We start from the raw sequence: 19,411 nt of genomic DNA, 5'->3' as shown, positions 1-19,411 counted from the left end.
TGTGGTGCTCTCAAAAGATCCTCCTAGCACTCTCCTATTGTCATTTCAGAGGATTTGTTCATCGCAGGGAGTTTTCCCTGGCTGCAAGTGCAGGTAGTTGGGGAAGTTTGTTCTGGATGAAGCAGAGAGGGAAGATGTTGAATGTTTGGGGCTGTTTATTTTTAATGGCTGAAAGGGAGAAAGGACAGTTTTTAACCTCCCTGGGGTGGCTGGTCACTCCAGGGTGTGTGTTAGGGTTAGTTGGAGACCAGGGAAAGGTTCTGCTTCCCCCAGAGGTGCTGGCACTGCCCAGGCTCCCAGGGAATGGGCACTGGAGGCTGCCAGAGCTCCAGGAGGGTTTGGACACCAGGGATGCACAGGGGGAATTGCTGGGGGTCTCCAGGGACAGGAGCTGGACTGAGGGATCCTTTTGGATCCCTTCCAACTCAGCCTGTTCCGTGATTCTGTGAAGAATATCACAGAAGAAAGTGGCTTCTTGCAAGAGCCTGCCAGATTCAGTTGTTCATTCGGTTGTTCAGCCTCCTATCAGCTAAAATAAAAGTTACTTTGCTGATTTTAATTCTTTGACCTCAAAGCATAATACACAGTTTTCTATAACAAAAAGATTTTTCAATTAATGTATAATCCATATGTATTTATCTTTTATATATGCAGACACCATGCATGTGCAGTATACATATTGCATTGAAACTATAGTCACATATTTATTGTAATATTGCACAGTTTTATTTGTAGGAAATGCACTATTCTCTTCTTTGGAAGAATATGTGTAAGACTTTCTGTGAATACTGAGTCATTATTTCAGGAAGATATTTTCAGACTGTCATTTATTTCAGGAAAATATTGGAAAATTTTCAGTAAATCAAGAAAAGATTTAGGTGAGCTTGAAAAAGGTGTACCAGAAAAGATGATCAAAGTTTGCTGTATTTGTTTTTCAAACTCTTTTTGGAATTCTCAGTATTTTATCAAGTTGTACAATACTAATATCAACCTAGAACCAGAACTCATTTGTCCAGGTGGGGGCAATGTTGTATTTTAAAAGCAGGAAATGACCCTCTTTTTCCATCAGATAATACAAGTCCTTCCTTTTCCAACCCAAGTTCTTCAGTGTCTGCTATTAAAACCATCTATCCTATGGTACAAAATATTGTATTTATTACTTCTTGAAAGCACAGCTTGTAAGATCTCAGGATGTTCATGTGTCAGATGTAAATGCTGAACTATTTTATGTGGGTGGGACCAGTATTTCCATTTGGCCTTGTGCACTTTTATGCATTTTGAAGTTCAGTGCTGTAATAATATGCAAAAATTATGGTTAGCTTTAACTTTTCAGTCTGCAGTTTTGAAACAGCTTGTTGGTAGTACTGGCTTTGTTTCTAATAATAATACAAAGTACATTGCTGCTACTTACTGGTTGATTGCAAAATTAACTGGCTGTCCATTTCTGAAATAATTCCTTTGGCCTGATTCCTCTGGTTTGATTAATATTTACTGTTTTCATCAAGTGTAGGTATTTTTCATTTTGTTGTACCTATGGACTATATTAATTTTATGCTAATTCAGAAAAATTGAATTTGATTAAAAACAGAGAAATGTATTTGCTAGAATTAACAATAATTTTGCTGTAATTGAATGGCTTCTGTTAGTACTGGGTAATTCAGGCTGTGAGGTTGCTTTCTGTCAGAAATAAGAATAAGCCTATTCACCAAAGCTCAGATCACTAAGTATTAGTAGTGTGTTTGCTGTAACAAATTTTAGCTTTCCTTTAAGGGCTGTATTATAGTCTGCCTTGTAATTTTTGCTGTCTATAATGTATGTGGAATGTCTTTTTAATTGTCAGCTGTGAGTTTTATCTGTCATAGTTTTAGCATAGCATTCCCAGTATATTCTGAAAAAAAACTGGCTGCTGTTGGACTTGTAATGTACTTTTTGTGGTGGTCTTTAACACAAATACACATGCAGTGTGATAGAAGTACTCTTGATGGATGTTGCTTGTGCTGGATGGAATTCAGTAGCAAAATCCTTTTCATTGGTGTGGGGAAGTGAATTGGGTAGGTCAAAATGCAGTTTTAGTGGGAGTCTGCCTGGCTTTTGAACCACTCAAAGTCCCCAGCACAACCTCTGTGTGCTGGCCCTGAAGCAGAGGTAATTCCCAGTGCTTGTGTCAGGTCTGTGCCAGTTCTTCCCTTGTGTCTGTCCAGAGAATCTCATTCCCCACAGCAGGGCCACAGTGTGGCAGAGCCTCAGGGGGAGTTTATTTTAACACTCACACAATTGCTTATTGATTACTTATTTCTGAGTAGGGCTGAGCCCCTGTTCAGGGCAGGACTATTCCTAATTGCAGTTGCCTACAATCCACTTCAGGGGCTGCCATGAGGGGTGGGTGTTTCATTTAAACAGGAAAGAAATGCTCTTAAAAGCAAAATAACCTGGGGAATTTCCTCTTTGGAAATACTGGTTGCTATGTTCACTGCTGTGCACTTGGCTTGGACATGCCCATGGAAAGGCTAGCAACTTCTCAGGGGTTTTTCATTCAGTTGTCAGCTTCTATAGAGTATTCTAAAACTCCTGTCTGTTGTGTTCCATTGGAGAACTGATAATTTGGAGGTTGCTTGACCAATCAACAAAAAAACTAAGTGAACCTGTGCCGTTGGACACTGGCCCAGTTTTCATCATGGAAAACATTGAAAGTGTTTTACTTGCATGGACACATGTGTGAGCATGCCCACACATGTAAGAAAACGTGACAATATTTACAGTAAGATCATGAAGTAACATCTGCCCCTTCACGTGTTCAGCTGCTCTCCAGTGGCTGTTTGTCAGGGCAGCACAGGTCAGAGTGCCCAGACACAGCTGCTGGAAGCCGAGGCTTGTAGTTCTGAATGCCAGCACCCAAGAATCATGGCCTGGTTTGGAAGTATCAAACTTTTACAATTCACTTTCAGTACCTCCCACTTCTCAGCAGACATCCAGAAATGGACTGGTATAGTCAACTGCAGCCATTCAGTGACTTCCAAATGGAGCTGTGCTGTTTTTACCCCGTCAGGTGAGACACATTCTGGTGAGGAGCCAGTGAGCTTTGCTGCTGTTGTGTTGATTGGGAAGCAGGCAGCTGCTTCCAGGTTTCTCCCTGGATGCTCCCTCTCTTCCTGCAGCTCTGGTTTCCTTGCTCCCTGTTGGAGCAGTCATTTGCAGCCATGAGTGCCCCAGATACTGCTTTTCCAGTGGGGAGGCTCCTCATGGATGGAAACTAGTCAGAACTTGGGGTTTGCTGCCACCTCTGCTGATTTTTCAACAAATTGTCTCTGCTAAAGAGAGTACTGCTGCAGAGAGTGACTTGAGAGGCTTAGTAAATATGTCTGTTAAAAAAGGATAATAATTAGGGCAGTAAAGACAGAAAAAAGAAATCATCCATTCAGCAAAAAGACAAGTCAGATAGGTAACCCTTTCATCAGAACTTTTCCTGGTCTCTGGCACACTGTCAGAGGGATCTGGCTGAGGTTTTCAGCTACCTTCTGCATCCTGTGGAGCCCTCATTGCTCCTTCCCCCAGCCCAGCAGTACTGGCATGGTGTTCCCAGTACTTGTGATTTGTGTGTAGCCCCTCTGTATCAGAAACACCCGTCTGCTTTAGCTGAAACTCTGAGAATGGCACTTGGAGTGAATTTATCTGTGAAGCCAGTCAGAAGACTTTTTGGCTCTTTACTCTGGACAAACTTAACATTTTTAAGAAGGCATTAATGCAAACTACCTGGGGATAGAAGAGGGTTTATATTTGGTCATGGAAATTGATTGTTTTAGTGCAGAAACTTAAGGATCTCAGATTTATTCAAGACATAAATGCTGTAAGCAAGGGACTCCTTCTTAGCCTGTGGATGAAAAGAGCAATCTTACTAGTGTACATGGGTGTTTACTGAACCAGCTCTTGCATGCAGCTCATTGGTAAATTCAGTGAGATTTGGATTCCATATCCTATGGGAGGAATGGATCTGAAGGTCTGCTTGGCACAAACCATTGTAAGAGTGGACACTCCCACACTCTGTTGTTGGTTTTCTCTCAGCATCAGGGCTGAAGCAGCAGAGCAGGGGCACAGCTCCCACCAGCACACTGCTGCTCTGATTCTGTGAGCCAGATTCTCTGATTCTCTGATTCTGTGTCGTGTGTGACACTGAGGGGAAACCTGAGCAGTGCAGGCACCAACACCCACTGAAGCTTTTGTGTTCAGTTGTTTTATTTTCTTTTTTATTTTTAATCCAGCTAACTCAAACTTTTGTGTGCTATAGCCACTGAAGTCTCTGTAGTTGGAATTGTAGAGATCCAGGCAGGCAATCCTCTCTCCTTCAAAATTCAGCGTAGACAGAGATATTTATTTTTATTACACTCTAACTGAGCAAAGCTTGGTTAGTGGTGGATTTTGTCATCTTCTGAGAGACAAGTTTGAGACAAGACCCCTATAATCTTTGAGATAGTTTGGGAAAGCCTGTGAAGTGAGACAGTGGTACAAGATGAGCAATGATAAAAAAGTCATGGAGAAGGCAGACAAGATGCAAAGAGTTGAAGAGAACCAACAAGTGTGGGAGCCCATGGTTACCTGACTTGCAGCTGGGTGGAGAGCAGCCATGCAGTGTAAGTACATTTACCTGGCTGGCTGCAGCCTCTCCTTTTGAACAGGAGGCTTAAACAAAAACTTGATTTCCTGTGAATACCCAGAATCAAATTTCCTACACAAAAAGTATTCTCCAACACTTTTTAAAGGTTATTCTTGACTCCACGGGTGCTGATGACAAAAAGCTGGCTTTAAACCAGTGAGCCAAACCTGGCTTCAAGACAGAGCCAGTACAAGTTCCTTGTCTGCCATGTCAGATGGAAGTTGGTAACAGCAAGGCTTCTCTCAAAAAACCTCTTCCTGAGCATGGTAGGACTATACACTATGCTGTCCCAATTCTCTCTTGGGGTTTGTGATCTTATCTTAACTGGTGTTGCTTTTTTAATTGATAACTCTTGGCTAGTTAAGATGCAAATGTATGAAAGAGTGTGTGTCACTTATCTCTCTGTTTTCTTCCTTGTGATATCATTTACATTAATTCATTCTTGTGGTCTCCTATTAAACCACCCTATTTCCACATCAGCTGGCCTGTTTCCAAAACATATCTCATAGAAATGCTGATACCTAGTTCCCTTAAGCTTGAAATTGCCTTAGAAGTGTTTAACCAAACAAACAGTTGGATTTTGTGAGTGTGTGAATACTGAAGGATTTAATTGCTGCATGAGGTGTAAAGCACAGAGTGCTCTCTGTGAATTCAGAGCAGAGTATGCTGAGATCACACAGCATAAACCTCCAGCTGGGGGTGACTTGCTTTTATGGCAGTAAGAGGAAGACAAAACTGTGTGTACCTTTATTCCTGCTGTCCTAAAACTGGCTGGCACCAGTTCATCTGTGTGGCTGCTCATTGGTGTGTTGGTTAGTAGGCTCAATCCCCTAAAACCTCAGTAAGTGTTGCTGAGTAAAGTGCTTCAGTTTTCACACCTGTTTCACCTGAGGAGTGAGAGAGCACTGTAAGATAGGGCAATATCAGTTTTCTAATTGCTGGTCTTGCAAACCCACCCAGGGGAAGGGAAGATTTTGTCCTGAGGACAGACTGGGGAGGAGCTGGGCTGCAGGTGGGTGATGCTCAGTAGGACACTGGGTCGGGGTGCATTGCACAAGGACATCCACCTGGGTCTCACCCCAGTCATCACTCTGCCACATTAACAGCTGCACAAAAGTAATTCTTTTATAACCATGAGGAGATCCAGCTCTGAGTGTACAGATCAAGCAGCTCTGTGGAGCAGGAAGGTGACAGCTTTATGTGTTAGCTTGTGGGAGTAGATGTAGGCTTCCCAAAAAATGCCTGCGAGAGCTTGTCTTTGGGTTGGGTTGGTGCTTGGATCATAACAATTCCTACACATGGCTCAGATATCCCAAATAAAGTATTGCTTCCCATTGTGATATTGGCCATAATTTGCTTCATTGCCTGGCAGTTTCAAATTATTTGACAATAAAAGTGTCAGCAAGCCTATAAAAGTAAAACACATGCTTAAAGGAAGATGATGCTTTATTTTTGAAAAATGGTATACAGTGACTTTATGAAGAAAAGAACTATGACTTTTTATAGTCCACAGTGTTCAAATTTAAAGTGTTACGCAAAGTGTTCCTGGTGCTTCACAGTCAAAGGTTAAGAAAGCTAAAATCAATATCAAAATACATATTCTTTTTCTTGGCTTGAAAGCAAAAAATGTAACTATAAATCTGCATTTTGTGGTGCCAATATTCTGTGAAAGTAACACAGCCATGTCTTACTCATGTGTTTTGTTTCAGGGGAAAGGAGGGGAAAGGAGCTTTTGTGCATCACATTGTGTTTCAGTTCCAGCATTGACTTACAAACCTGTATTAATTTTAAAATTGACAGCACTTGAAATATTTCCTCCAAACTTCCCTGCTGGGTTCCTGCACGGGGAGCAGAGCCCCAGTTGTGTTGTGCATGGCAGAATGCTGCAGGGACTTGCTGGGAAGGGCTGCTGTGAGAGGGGCATGTCCAGCCAAGCCTGTCTGCACTGCTGTGGCATGTCACACACGTCTCCTTCTTTTTGACTATGATACTGGTTTATGTGCAAAATGATTTAAACTTGTGGGTTTGTGTTTTTCCCTGTGAAAGTAATTAAATGCTGTTAGTTATTTTTGAAGGTGGCTTATAAAGCAGGCAGAAGGAACCGTGTATTCCAATGCTGTTGGCTAATGTTGGATTACTGGTTCATTCTGTCAGTAGAACAACTGGCATGTTATCTGATTTTTCTTATATTTTGCATTGTTCAGTTTTAGTTAGTAATGTTTATAGTATTTTGCAATATGTTTTGTAGGAAGGATTATGTACATACACAGAACTGAAGCCTCCACTGGGAGAGCTATGTCCATAATTCCAAGAAGTTTAGACTGTTTTTGCTATGCATCTTTTACTTATGGTATGGTTCCCTGGTCATTCTAGAAAATAAATTGAAACAGTAGCATGGAGTTTTCATGGGGTGCTCAGGTCTTCTGGCTGTTAAATCTGCTTTATACATTATCATTTTCACCCTGAAATGGTGTTTGTTGCTTTTGCTCACAACAAAATGATGCAAAGCAGGATCAGCTTTCTCTCAGAAGGCTTTGAAAGAGATTGAGCTGGCCTCCTGAGCTCCAAGCTGAATCAATGAACAGTTTGACATAAAACCCAATGTCTCTCTTTGGTCAGCATCACTCCTCTGATCAGCATCCCTTTCCAATGCCTCAGAAACCTGACAGCCTCAGCCTTATCACCTCAGTGAAATCAGCAATTCACAATTGTTCTTGCTGCAGAAGGAGTGGTGAAAGGGTATTTTTAGAATGAAGTTTTTCATCATTCAGCAGAAAACAGAACTCACAGTTATGTTTTGTCATGCAAAATGGAAAGTATATGTAATGTATATGCAATGATGACATACACAGGCTGCTACATGTACAGCACGTAATTAATCTAAAAGGGAAATGTGATAGGGTTTGGTGAATGTTTATGGTATTATTGCATATGTTGTTCTGTTTTTAAACAGCTCTTAAGAGGTAAGCTATAGATCAAGATGCCTGTAGGCCTGTTTTCATTTCTGCATTTAATTTGTTTATATTGCTGCTGCATTTGATAACATTCCAAATAACATTAAGTAGTTGTTTCTGTATGTGACCCTTTCAAGACTACATTATCAGACAGGTAATTTTGTACATGCAGTTGAGAACAAACTAGAATGCACTAGTAGTACCTTTTTCAATTTACCATCTAATTTCAGTGTAAAATAAATTTGCTTTTTATCAGGAACCTTCTTTTACAATTTTTTTTTTCTGGTTAGACAACAGGAAAAGATAGTAGCTGTCAAACATTTTATTTGATTTGATATAAATGTGCTTTACCATTTATTTTGCCTGGCAAGCAAATACATGAAACTGGGATCTTCTCAGGCTCCCATTATTTTCTCAGTATAACTACAATATTTTGGCTATTTCCATGTCTTGGGCAACATTTTAGCTAATGGATATGTTCCCAACTGAAGTTAAATGGAAGAGAATTCCTGATAAGAGCCAAAATATCTCCCAGATGTCCCATTTGGTTTGGATGCTTTCTCACTGAAGCATACAGGCTGGATGGTCTGTGGTGGAATTTGAAAGATCATCTTCCCTCATGTCTCCTCTTGTCTGGAAGCCAAGAGACCTGAACAAATGGTGCTTCCTAGCTTGTGAGCCTTGTTTTGGTGTACCATCAGCTTTGTGATATTTTTTTTCCATTCAGTTCTCCTGTAATTCAAAAATTATTTAACAGCCACTGAGTGATGAATGGGTTTGAGAAAATGCTGATAATTGTAAGGTTAAAGACATAGGTAAAATTCTGCCTCTGGTAAGTTCAGAATAACTACTTTGCAGGGTAAAATATACAATAAAATACACAAAGCATAGCAATTTCCAGTAGACATGTTCAGGGAGTTCTCAAGTTGTCACAGCTTTAGTGTCACCCTGCTGAATTGGCATTTGCACTTGTAAGTGCAACAGTTAGGCCACAGCCCTGCTGCACAGCCCACAGAGCATCTTGAAACTTGATTTGGGACTTTGAAAGGCTCAGTCTGGGATGGGTTCAAAGGTTTAGAACTGATCTGTTTCTTGTTGGTACATTACAGCAAGTAGCAGCTTCTTCCATGATTCCCAGTTGCTGCTGACACTACTTTTCTGTGTCTGTAGAATTTTTATGCACATCTTTAGTAATTTTTAGAAGTGAGTCTAACCATAAAATCAAAACTTAGGCAGTGTTGATGGGGTTTCTGATTTTGAGGTTTGGCCACGCTGGTTTACAGTTCCTATTCTGGTGTCCAATCGTGGTTTTTTCACCTTGACATTTGCTGCCTGTTTTGTATCTTTTTTCAACTAGCAAATTTCTGATTTAACTTTCCATATTCCATATTTAAGTGAACAACTGTGATGTGTGCACCAGCCTGGTAACACAGATAACTTTGCTCTCTCTCTCAGCTCTCTCCTGAGGAGCTGCTCCTGCAGCTTTAAGGCTGGTGCAGCTGCAGCCACTGGGGCAGTTCCTGATGTTCCAGTCCTGCAAGTCTCTGCAGCTGAGCCTTGCCCAGTCTGGGGAGGCTGGCAAAGACTCCAGGCAGGGCAGAGATTTGTTCATGGAGGAAATTGTAGAGTGGATTTTAAAAATTCTTGGAGTAAATCTTCATGTGGCTGTGTGTGCAATGCAACAAGAAGAGCCCTAGCCCTGCTGAAATATTCTTCAGTTTTATCATGATTGCCTTTGTTTACTCACTGTGCATTGCTTTCAGTGCAGTTGTGTTGGAAATGGTGATCAGCTACAGCAGAGTGTGACAGCAATTTTTGTGGTAGTTTGTATTTATCCTTACCTGGTCACACATGCTGCTTGGGGACAGAGCCACACTGCAGAGTTTTCCTCACTGCTGCTGTAATTAGGACTCAGTGACAGAGAGGCTGCCCCAGAGGAGTGCCCTGCCTTCTGCTTGTGCTGCTGACTGACCCTGCTGTGAAACAGCAGCAAGAGGAGGGAAACTCCAAGGTTTTCAAACACAGTGAAGGAAAATCATATTTCTTATGGTGATTTCCTTGGGGTGGTTGTAAGAAGACTTAAATTCACAGATTTCAACCCTGACTCATTACCACAGAAATCAGGAGGTCACACAAATACTGTCTGAAGATCAAAATCTTGTATGTAAAATGTGCCTTCCTGCAATCAATGCATGATGAACCAAGGGGGTTATTTGCTCAAGTGTTGTCTGGTCCAAATGGTTATTTGGTTATTTACTGATTTCTGATTCTGCTGAAGGCACTGCAATGCCTTATCCAGCAGGCTTGAGAAGCATGGCACTGCAAATGTCTCACATGGTCCTCACAAGGTTGTGGAGTCCCACTTGCTGTTCCTGTAGCTTGATTTCTGGCAGCTGAGCAATCAGTGGTGAGTCATTTAGTCATGTATAGAATAAATACACTTCTCAAGGGGTAAGCCAGGTTCTTTGGCCCCATAAAAAAAGCACTTCATCACTTCTTTCTTCTGCCTCTGATGCAGTGAGCTGTACTGTGTGCTTTTCACTTTATGCTTGGCTCTTTTCATAATCCTTATTCCATTAACATTTCTCTGTTAAGTGAGATTCTGTTTTGAATGCTGGATGCTGTATATGGTGCTAGCATTTTTCAGGAAAGAAAAAAGGATATGTTTTTTCTTCTGAGAAGAATTCCTAGAAACTGGAACTGAGAAGTTTAAAGTGGATTAATCTACTTTTTATCTTCCTTTCTGTGTTCTCTGAGCATTCCCATCCTGACCAGCACAGCCCATAAGGGTGTCCATTTAAGCCATATGGAATGCAGACACCCTTCTGCCAGGGGATTCCAAGGGACTGACACCCTGCTTTACTTAGAACAGGGTTCAAGCAGTGATTTGGTGATCAGCTACAGCAGAGTGTGATAGCAATTATTTGGTGATCTACCAAAATGTAGATGTTATTGAGTGCAGAGCACGACAAATGTTCTACCACCATGTTCTACTATTTCTTTGGAACTAAATTTTCATTTCTTTCCCCTGTGTTTCCTTTTCAGCCTGTTTGATATGGGAGGAGAATATTACTGCTACAGCTCTGACATCACCTGCACCTTCCCTGCCAATGGCAAGTTCACAGCTGACCAGAGGGCTATCTATGAGGCAGTGCTGAAGGCCTCAAGGGCTGTCATGGCAGCAATCAAGCCAGGTAAAACATCTGCCAGCAGGAGCTCTGAGCTTTGGTAGCAGCATTCAGGCTGTCAAATCAATTATATTTGCATTTCAGAAAGTGTTGGAAGGGAACAAGATGATAAAATTAATTTCCATGGTTAAGCAGCTTCTAATGTATACACAACATTTTCCATACACTTTTAAAGGCATAACATAGAAACAATTATTAATACAATTAATATGATACTTTAATATTTATTTATTTTTAATTCCTTTCATCTACTCTCTGTTCTTATTGTTGTCTTGCTTGTTTGGAAGAATGATGCAAATGCATTTACACTCTTCATGAAACCAGTAATGATGACAGTTGTTGTTCAGATGTGTCTTCACACAGCCAGCCATCTTTTCAGGGAGCTTCTGCCAAATGCTGCAGTCAGAGTTGGTGTGAGCACATGTTGTGCTTCAGTATGTTTCAAATATCTTCTTCATTTTATGTGTAGGCACAATAGAAATATTCTGTTGAAGAAAGGGATGGAGTGTGCATCTTTGGGAAGGATAATTAGCCTTAAAAAGCTTTCAAAAGCACTGGCTATTGGGCCCTTCACTGTATGCCTTTAAATTGCTGGCAAACTGATCCAACAAATACACATTTTCATTTGAAACAACTGTCTGCCTTAATGAAAACCTTATTTTTCTCCCATTCTGCTTTCAGGCCAGCAAATAAATGCTTTAGAGCTAGCTGCTGCCATGATTTTGTCACTGGTGAAGGTACTTGAGCATTTCTCAGTATTACTAATGGAACATCTTCAAGAAGAATGTACTCAATGCACAAAGCACACTTATCCTTTAAATGTGCTGTATTAGTCTTCAGTCATCAGGCCCTGAGTGCCTGAGCTTTCTGGATTGCCTGTTGGAACAGAAGCAATTTTCCTGTTACACAGGCTGGCAGCAGCTGATTTGAGCACTTTGCAAGGGAGTGATGCTTCAGGTTTTAGCTTTCATATTTTCCAGATTGTGCATTAGTATATAACTCTGAGCTTCATATAGAGTGTTAGCAGGTTCTCCTCACAGTTCAGTCAGACAAAACAATTCTTTTCCAGCCTGAAAACTGAGGACACCATTGCAGCTTCAGGCCTGAAATTGTAAACAACAGGGAATTGAGAAGAGCAAACTGGGAGGATGGACTTTATAACCTAGAGCTGTAATTGGACAGTTAACCCCAATATGGAAATGGGCCAAAACTTATGAAAGTGTGAAACTGTGTGATCCATTGTCCATCTTGGGTGTAGCCTTGGCCAGGCTTTTGTTCTGCCCAAGGTGAATCCTTTGAAAGCCTTTTGAATAAATCCCTATTTATTCCTTTAACTCTGTCTAAGCCTGTATTCTAGGTAGCCTCTCCAGGCATCAGGAGAAATAACACTTGATGTTTATCTGCAAAATGAGACTAGATATTTTTCTATTTTAATAACAATATGCTTCATCACCTGCTATTCCTCCCCTCAAGACTCCTCCCATTCCTCTTCACAATTCGTGTTGCATTTCAGTGTCACCTTTAATTTCATGTAACGTTTTTAGCAGTATTTTATGCTAATAAGTTGCAGACTGTCTTCAGAATTTGAGAGCTAATATGATGTTGTGCTCAGGGTGGTGTAGAGAATTTTTCAGTTTGCTGAACACTTTATTTACAGTGTCAGAAAGTAAGAACATACTAAATTGAATATTTCTGAGAAGTAGTTGCAAGGGTCTTTTACTAGCTTTGGGAGCTTGAGATCCACACACAGACAAATCATTCTTAATCTCTGGCAGAAAAAGGGACTGAACTTTCAGTTCTTACTGTTGTCCTGCCTGTTTGGAAGAATGGTGCAAATGCATTTACACTCTTCAGGAGACCAGTAATGATGAATTTTGTATCTACAGAAAATGGGCTGTGGACTGGTTCATTGGTTTCATTCCTTTTGTACTTCAGAGTGCAATGAAATGTAACCTGGACTCTTGAATTACAGATCCAGTCAAGAGTGTGGTAACAATGCAAAAATTTTCCCCATCTGAAAAGTCTGTTCTTTAGGTCCTTTTTAAGATCTCCTGGAAGACCAGGATTCTGAAAAAGGAGAAATGGAAATGCTGACCTTTACAGCATGGTTAGTGTCACAGACTTGTCAGAGAAAGCCCAGAGCCCCTCAGGGGGCTGATGCCATTGTCACTGCTGTCCAGAGGGACACTCTGCAGGGAGAGAGGTGCAGCTCCTTACAAAAGCCTCATTTGGGAGCTCCTGGACTAAAGCCCTGGGATCTGCCCCTGGGGGAGCCAGGTACTGCCACTGAGGAGCAAGAAATGATGGTGTCAATTCACAAGAGCATCTTCTCCCTGTAATACTTTGTGTCTCCAAAAGAAGAGGCAAAAGAGCTTGCAGGGTTGGAGGCACTAAATTTAAAATCCAGAGCCGCCATGTTTCAGTGAGATTTTCTGCTCCAGCCTGTGTTGATTTTGCTGTTATTTTTGCTAGTCTTCATTTCCCATGGTTCCTAAGGTCAAAGTGGCTGGTCAGGTGGCAGGAGCCATTCCTGGAGCAGCCTGGGTGAGGGTGGGCCCAGCACAGTGTAGGAAATGCTGTTTATCTCCTTAATTGTGCCTTGTGGCAGGGCTCACAGGGCACATCTAGTAGTTGTCATCAGGATGTTGATGATTCCTGGGGTCTTTCTGACTGCAAGGTAGGGATGAGTACTTTAGGGAGAGTCACTGACCAAATACTGGCTTACATAACTGTGTTATGGTAGAACACAGCTTGCTAGCAACCTTAAACATTCTGTATAGGTCTGTTCAATTCAGAGATTTGCATTTCTTTTTACAGTTTGGCTCTCATGTGAACTTAATTAACTTTTGAATGCAGGTATTTTCTGAGAGATAATAGACCTCCTAATAAAATTCTGTGTATATTTCTATATACACAGAAATATACACAGAATTTGTATATTTATAACTGTATATATATACAGTTGTTATAATTTTTAAAATACTCCAAAACATTTTATTTCATTATACAGAAGCATTAATCTGCCACATTCTGTGCATGGTCCCAACATACAAACAGCTCTAATCATATATATGGGTCTCCTCACCTTACAACTCCAAGAACAGAATTCCTTCTGCAAGACAAATAATATATTCTGAAAGTTAAGAATCTGTAGGATTACAGCCCAAGTTCAGTGCAGTTGACACAATTTCTGCCACAAACAAAATCTGTTTAAAAAGAAAGGGGGAGGAAAACTCAGTCTTGCATAATCAGCAGTTTTGAAACCACTGAACATGGAGCACTGATGAAGACAGTGATGCTTGTCACTGAAGAGAAAGTCAGAAAAGTGTGCTTGTGTGGCAGTGGGCTAATTGTCTTTCCTCCAAAGTCAGGCCTATGATCCAAGATGTGAGAGAGGAATGTTGGATTTCTGCTTAGGGGATATTCTTAATTGTGTCAAGTCCATCTGCATTAAATTTCCTCTTCCACATAGCTAAAATACAGGGACAGATGTGCAGAATATTGACACTTTCATTTCCTTCAGTGGCTGAGACATCATCTGTTTCTTTCTCAGAACAGTGATTTGAGAAACAATTTTTATGTATATGTACATATATATGCTTTACAGATATATGTTACATGGAAAGAATAGTTAAAAAGAGTGCAATTGTAAAGCCACGTGTCCTAATTTGTCTGACTTCTAATTTCTTTTTTAATCTCATTGGATTTGCCAAAGGTTGAGGCACATTAAATGCAGTCCTGGAGCACATCTCCCAGTTTGCTTTCATCTGAAATGAATTCAATTCATGCACTTCAACATTCCACTGTGTACACAAAAACACAGTAAGTGGGGACAACCAAGAGATTTCACCTCCAAGGATGATTGGAATTAAATGTTCCTGTAGATACATTCATTGTTTCTCACTCTGCTGTCTTCACACAATGCATGTAACAGTCAGAGCTGAGCTAATGAGCAGCTATTCAGTAATTTAGTTTAACCTTTTGTTCTGTGCATGGCCTGGAGCTGTTTATTGCCTACTGTGCAAAACCTGCTTTGAATCCAAAATTATCAATGTGTCCTCACCAGTTTTTTCTCAGAGTGTTCATCATAACAGTGCACAGGTGCTGGGCAGGCATGGAGGTTTGCTTGCACTGCATCTTAAAGATGTGCAAGTGTGCAGCAGTCCCCCTTCTGCAGGCAGGCTAGAGAAGTTAGTGTAAAAGCTCTTGACTCATTTGGGATTCCAAGATGGAAATTCTTCAGACTCAAGATCTTTTTTAAGAGAGTTGAACATTGCTCTTGCTCAAACCACAGCTGTTTTGACCTCTGTTACAGCTGCTGAGAGCCCAGCCTTTCTGCAAGTCACACTCCAGATTGTCAAGCCAAACTCTGGTAAAATGAAAGAAAATGATTAATGAAAAAAATGTAAAATAAATTTTAAAACCCCCCTGTGTTTGAAGCAAGTTGCTGAGCATCCTGCTGGGAACCTGAGTCTGGTGCAAGAAAGGTTGCTGATTACCAGAGGCAACTTTTAGGTGCATTTGCCATGTTTGCCTTCTTGTGAAGTCTCTTGGGTTTTTTCTTGCTTGTTTTCAGCTTTTGTAACAGATGGAGGAGGAATTATATAATGAAGAGAAATCTTCAGTGGTTTATCAGGAGCTCTGCTTGCCTTGGTGGTTGGAGTACTCTGGAAACTGGGTAGCCCTAGAAGTAAATTAACCTGGAACTTCCCGTGGATTTGCATCTTGTGCTTGGTGGGAAGCTCTGCTTGTTCTGGTGGAAGCTTTTCCACTGGTGCTGCTGTGTCTCTCCTCCATGGCTGTAGTAGCACATGAATGGATGTTGCACTTTTGCTTGCATGAGGTCTTCTGTCCTTTAGCCAGCTGCCTTCATTGCAAAACAGAGCCCTGGGCCTCTTCTTCTGGCAAGTGTCACTGAAATTCTTTTTAGAATTGGAAAATTTTTTAATGTTTTGCTGCAGGACTGGAATAGGCAGCATCATCAGAAAGGTAATTTGAAATCCTGTGTAGAGGAGTAGATGTTCATGGAAGTGAAGGACTGAAACGTAACGCATCAGCACCAAGGGGCCAAGCAAAGCTCACACAGACACAGTCAGGGGATATTGCTCAATTCTGCAGTCCTTGATGCTATAACCATAAAATTACTGCTTTTAGTGGAGCTCTCCCCCACCCCCATAATTGCCCAGGCTTAAAAAAGCAAACTCTGGTGGAAAAATAGTATTGTGTAGCACAGCCTCAGTAGGCATGAGGCTGCTGGGGGCAGTGGGGCAGGGCAGGGGTGAGATCTGGGGTGAGGTCTCAGCTCTGGTGTCTGGAGCACCTCCTGTGGACACCTCTGATGGCAGCAGCTCCAAGCCTGAGCTGCAGGGTTAGATTAGACTCTTTTCTGAGCAAGTTGGGCATGTTAATAGTGGAGAGATCTGAAGGGTTAGAAAGGGCGCATGTGCATGGCTCCCAAATCTGTCTCACTCCATTCTTTATCCTAGTTGCATAAGTTAGATCCAATGTCTGTGTGTTTGCTTTGTTATCCATCATTAGTCACTGGTTTCACCTGGGAGACCACTACTGTTTGCTCTCTGAAATTAATATCAATCTATTGGGAAAAAAAAGTATGAAATAATTCATTTTGCTGTAAGTCCCTCTCTGAAGAAAACAATTTGTTGAAGAAACATTATCTAACTTTCAAGTTAACCCTAACACTGAGCCAGGGCTTGGTACCCTCCTGGTTTCCCTCCTAACCTGAATCACTCCACGGTGTGTTGTGACTCCATGCCCATGGAAATGCCATGGAGGAGGCAAGGAGATGCTGCTGAGGAGCAGCTGTGGCTGTGCCCAGGGCAGGGGGTGCTGCCAGCCCACAGGCAGGGCACTGCTGGGTGTTCCTGTGAGCTGTGGCCACTCCAGCCCTGGCACCACCCTGCTCTTGCCCCAGTGTGTTACTGTCAGGGACACACAGGGTCAGTGGTGTTGGGGAGGTCTCTGTGGAATTTCTCTTTTATTCTTCAGCAAATGACTGTGTATTGATAGCATGGGCAGCCTCTCAAGTGATTTCTGCTATTTGTTGGTCGGGTTATTATCTTGAGCATTTAAAGAATATTAATAATATATATATTTATATTAATACAATATTTATATTATTATGAAGTTGATTCCTACTTGATGAAGACATATAGTTGCTACATATAGAAAGTTTCTCTTTACAGTTTCTGTTTATAGAAACATTGAAGTTTCTGAAATATAATAAGTTGCTACTGTGTTGAGAAGAACTAAAAAGGAAGTATGCCTATCTCAGCTTTGCAATTAGAACTATTTTGCATTAATGCACTAGAGCATAAACAGAGTCTTTAAGATTAATGAGCTAAATATTGGAGCAATCACATACTTTCCATCTTCATCCTTTTGCAATTGCATCCTGGGACCTCCAAGCATTACTCTCTGTCTTTTCTGTAGACTAATGGAAAATCACAGGAGAAGGGGAAGGAAGGGAGCTGGTTGTGCTTAGCATGCCTGGTATACTGCAAAATCTATGTTGAAAAAAATCTTTTTTTTAATCTTTAAAGTTAAATACATTAATATTTGGGGTGCAAGGAAGCAGGAATTTAAATACCTCACTCTGTAAGGTCCGTTGTCCTAAATTCCAGTTTCCATAAAGATCTCCTTGTCTAGCAAACTGCTCCCAAGGAACAGTTGAGTAAGGCCAGGTTGGCAGCCACTCAAGTCCCTATCTCTACATTTTTATGATTTGAAAAGCTTGTGTATAGAGTCCCCATTGAATCAAAATTGCATTCAGACATTAGCTATGCAGCTGGGAATATCTGCTGATTGATGTTTGTTTGTTTCAATAAAACGAAAAATAAAAATTAGTTCCAAATATGCACAGAAGTTGTTGTTCATCACATCAGTTTATGTGCAGTGTGAATTCCTCCTTGGGATACTGACATTACCACAGGGTTTCCCTATAGGATTTCTGTCTCTGCATTTTTCAAGTTGGAGCTCATCTTATATGCATATCCCAAGTTCTGCATTTTACTATCCAAGACAGTGAGTATTGCCTTGCCTCTGGCTTTCAGGCTTTGCTTTTCCAATAAATGCATTTGAGCAAGGTCTTGAAGAAAATCTGTGCCCCAGGACTGACATCTCTGCTAACACAAGATGGAGGTTTCTCCATGTTAGGGCTGGAAGGTTCCTTGTGTATGGCTCTCCCAGAAATCCAGTTTCACTTAAAGACATGGGTTCTTTAAGCTCTTAAATACTGTCTCCCAGTGTCAAAGATCAGACTTTGCAGATTTCATTGATGCCAGGATTGCCATATAATCTTTGACCAAGAAAGTGCAGTCAAGGACACTTCAAGTACAGTCAAAAACATTTCAGGCAAAGAAGTAGACCTACATACCAAATAAAAGATCCTTTAATTAATCATGTAGATACCAGCTGATCCTCAGAGCCCACAAGAAATGGGTACTCTTTTGCTGGAGATGCCAAATAAATGCAGAGAGATAAATAGTTCCCAAAGACTCAGGTGTTCTGAGATGGAGAGGCCAAGGGGAGCAGGCTGGAGCAGTGTCTGGCTCAGAGAACTTCAGAAATTCTCTGTAGCTGCTGGTCCCTCCTCTGTCTTTACTCTAGGTGCCTCACTGGGTCAAGTCTTGCATTTTGCAGTTGAGAATGTGTGTTTGAAGGGGTTTCTCTAATGTTTGGAGCTATCCTTCCACTCTGTCATTTCCAAATGAACAATTTGAGAAACAGAATGATTCAGGAGGGCCTTCTGTAGGTCTGAGACTGAGCACTTCCTTTGAACACAAGGAGAAACAGTCCTTGGGAGTTCTCTAGGGTGGAAAATCACAGGCCACCATGAGCCACCTCCAGAGGCAGCCTGGGAGGCAGGCAGGGTGTTCCTGTGGGTGACCCCTGTGTCCTGCTGCAGTCTGAGTGCCAGCCACTCCTGCTGTCCCTTTGTGTGTTTGTGCAGAACCAAGTTAATCCCAGGTGGTCTTTGTCCTGTGGGCAGCTGTAACTGCATGTGTTGAGCTGCTCTGTGAAACTCTGACCACTTTTTGTGCATTTCTCCTGATTTCTTCAGGGGTTTTTTTATTGTTGTAACTTCCTAAGTGCTTTGCAATGGAGGGGTTGTCTTAGCTAGTTTTCCCATGTACAGCCTTCCAAGGAATGTTGTGAATTAGAAGGACAAAACAAAGAGGCCACTTCATTTTCCAGTGTTTTGCCTCCTCCCTGTTTGCCTGATGCTAAAGGATTGGAGTAGAAAAGCTGATGGGGGTAGAGGGGCAAGCCCAGGGACTTCACGGGGTGAGTGGTCTGTATTTCAGTACAGCAGGGTGTCGATTTTGGATGCTGTGTCCTCCTTTGGTACCTAAATACCGAGGCACAGTTCTTTCAGTCAGACTGTCAAGAATTAAGTTTAGTGAACCACTACCAGTTTAAATAACCTACTTAAACAACAAAAAATGCTGTGATTTGAATTCAAAGCAGCAGTGTGAGTCTCTGTTCTATTTTCTAGTAAAATGCCTCTAACAAAGAAAGAGGAGTGGAGAATCCAGCTCAGGTAGAATAGTACCAAGAGCAAAGATTAAAATAACTCAATTAAAGAACTGTTTAATAAAAAC

The 19,411-nt window shown here is 41.4% G+C and overlaps 1 protein-coding gene across 1 annotated transcript in view; it reads left to right on the top strand.

The window, feature by feature from the left end:
* Positions 1-19,411, top strand: part of PEPD (peptidase D) — a 150,823-nt gene that overhangs the window by 99,309 nt on the left and 32,103 nt on the right. The window contains exon 12 of the mRNA XM_054269377.1: positions 10,648-10,796. Coding sequence (XP_054125352.1) covers positions 10,648-10,796 — 149 coding nt within the window. The remainder of the gene's footprint in view (positions 1-10,647; positions 10,797-19,411) is intronic.

The sequence above is a fragment of the Melozone crissalis genome, unplaced genomic scaffold (assembly GCF_028551555.1).
Source record: "Melozone crissalis strain CALT ecotype California unplaced genomic scaffold, PUWL_Pcris_2 ptg000007l_1, whole genome shotgun sequence".
Taxonomy (NCBI): domain Eukaryota; kingdom Metazoa; phylum Chordata; class Aves; order Passeriformes; family Passerellidae; genus Melozone; species Melozone crissalis.
Note: the sequence above shows the minus strand (reverse complement) of the source record. Positions and strands in the feature narration are given on the sequence as shown.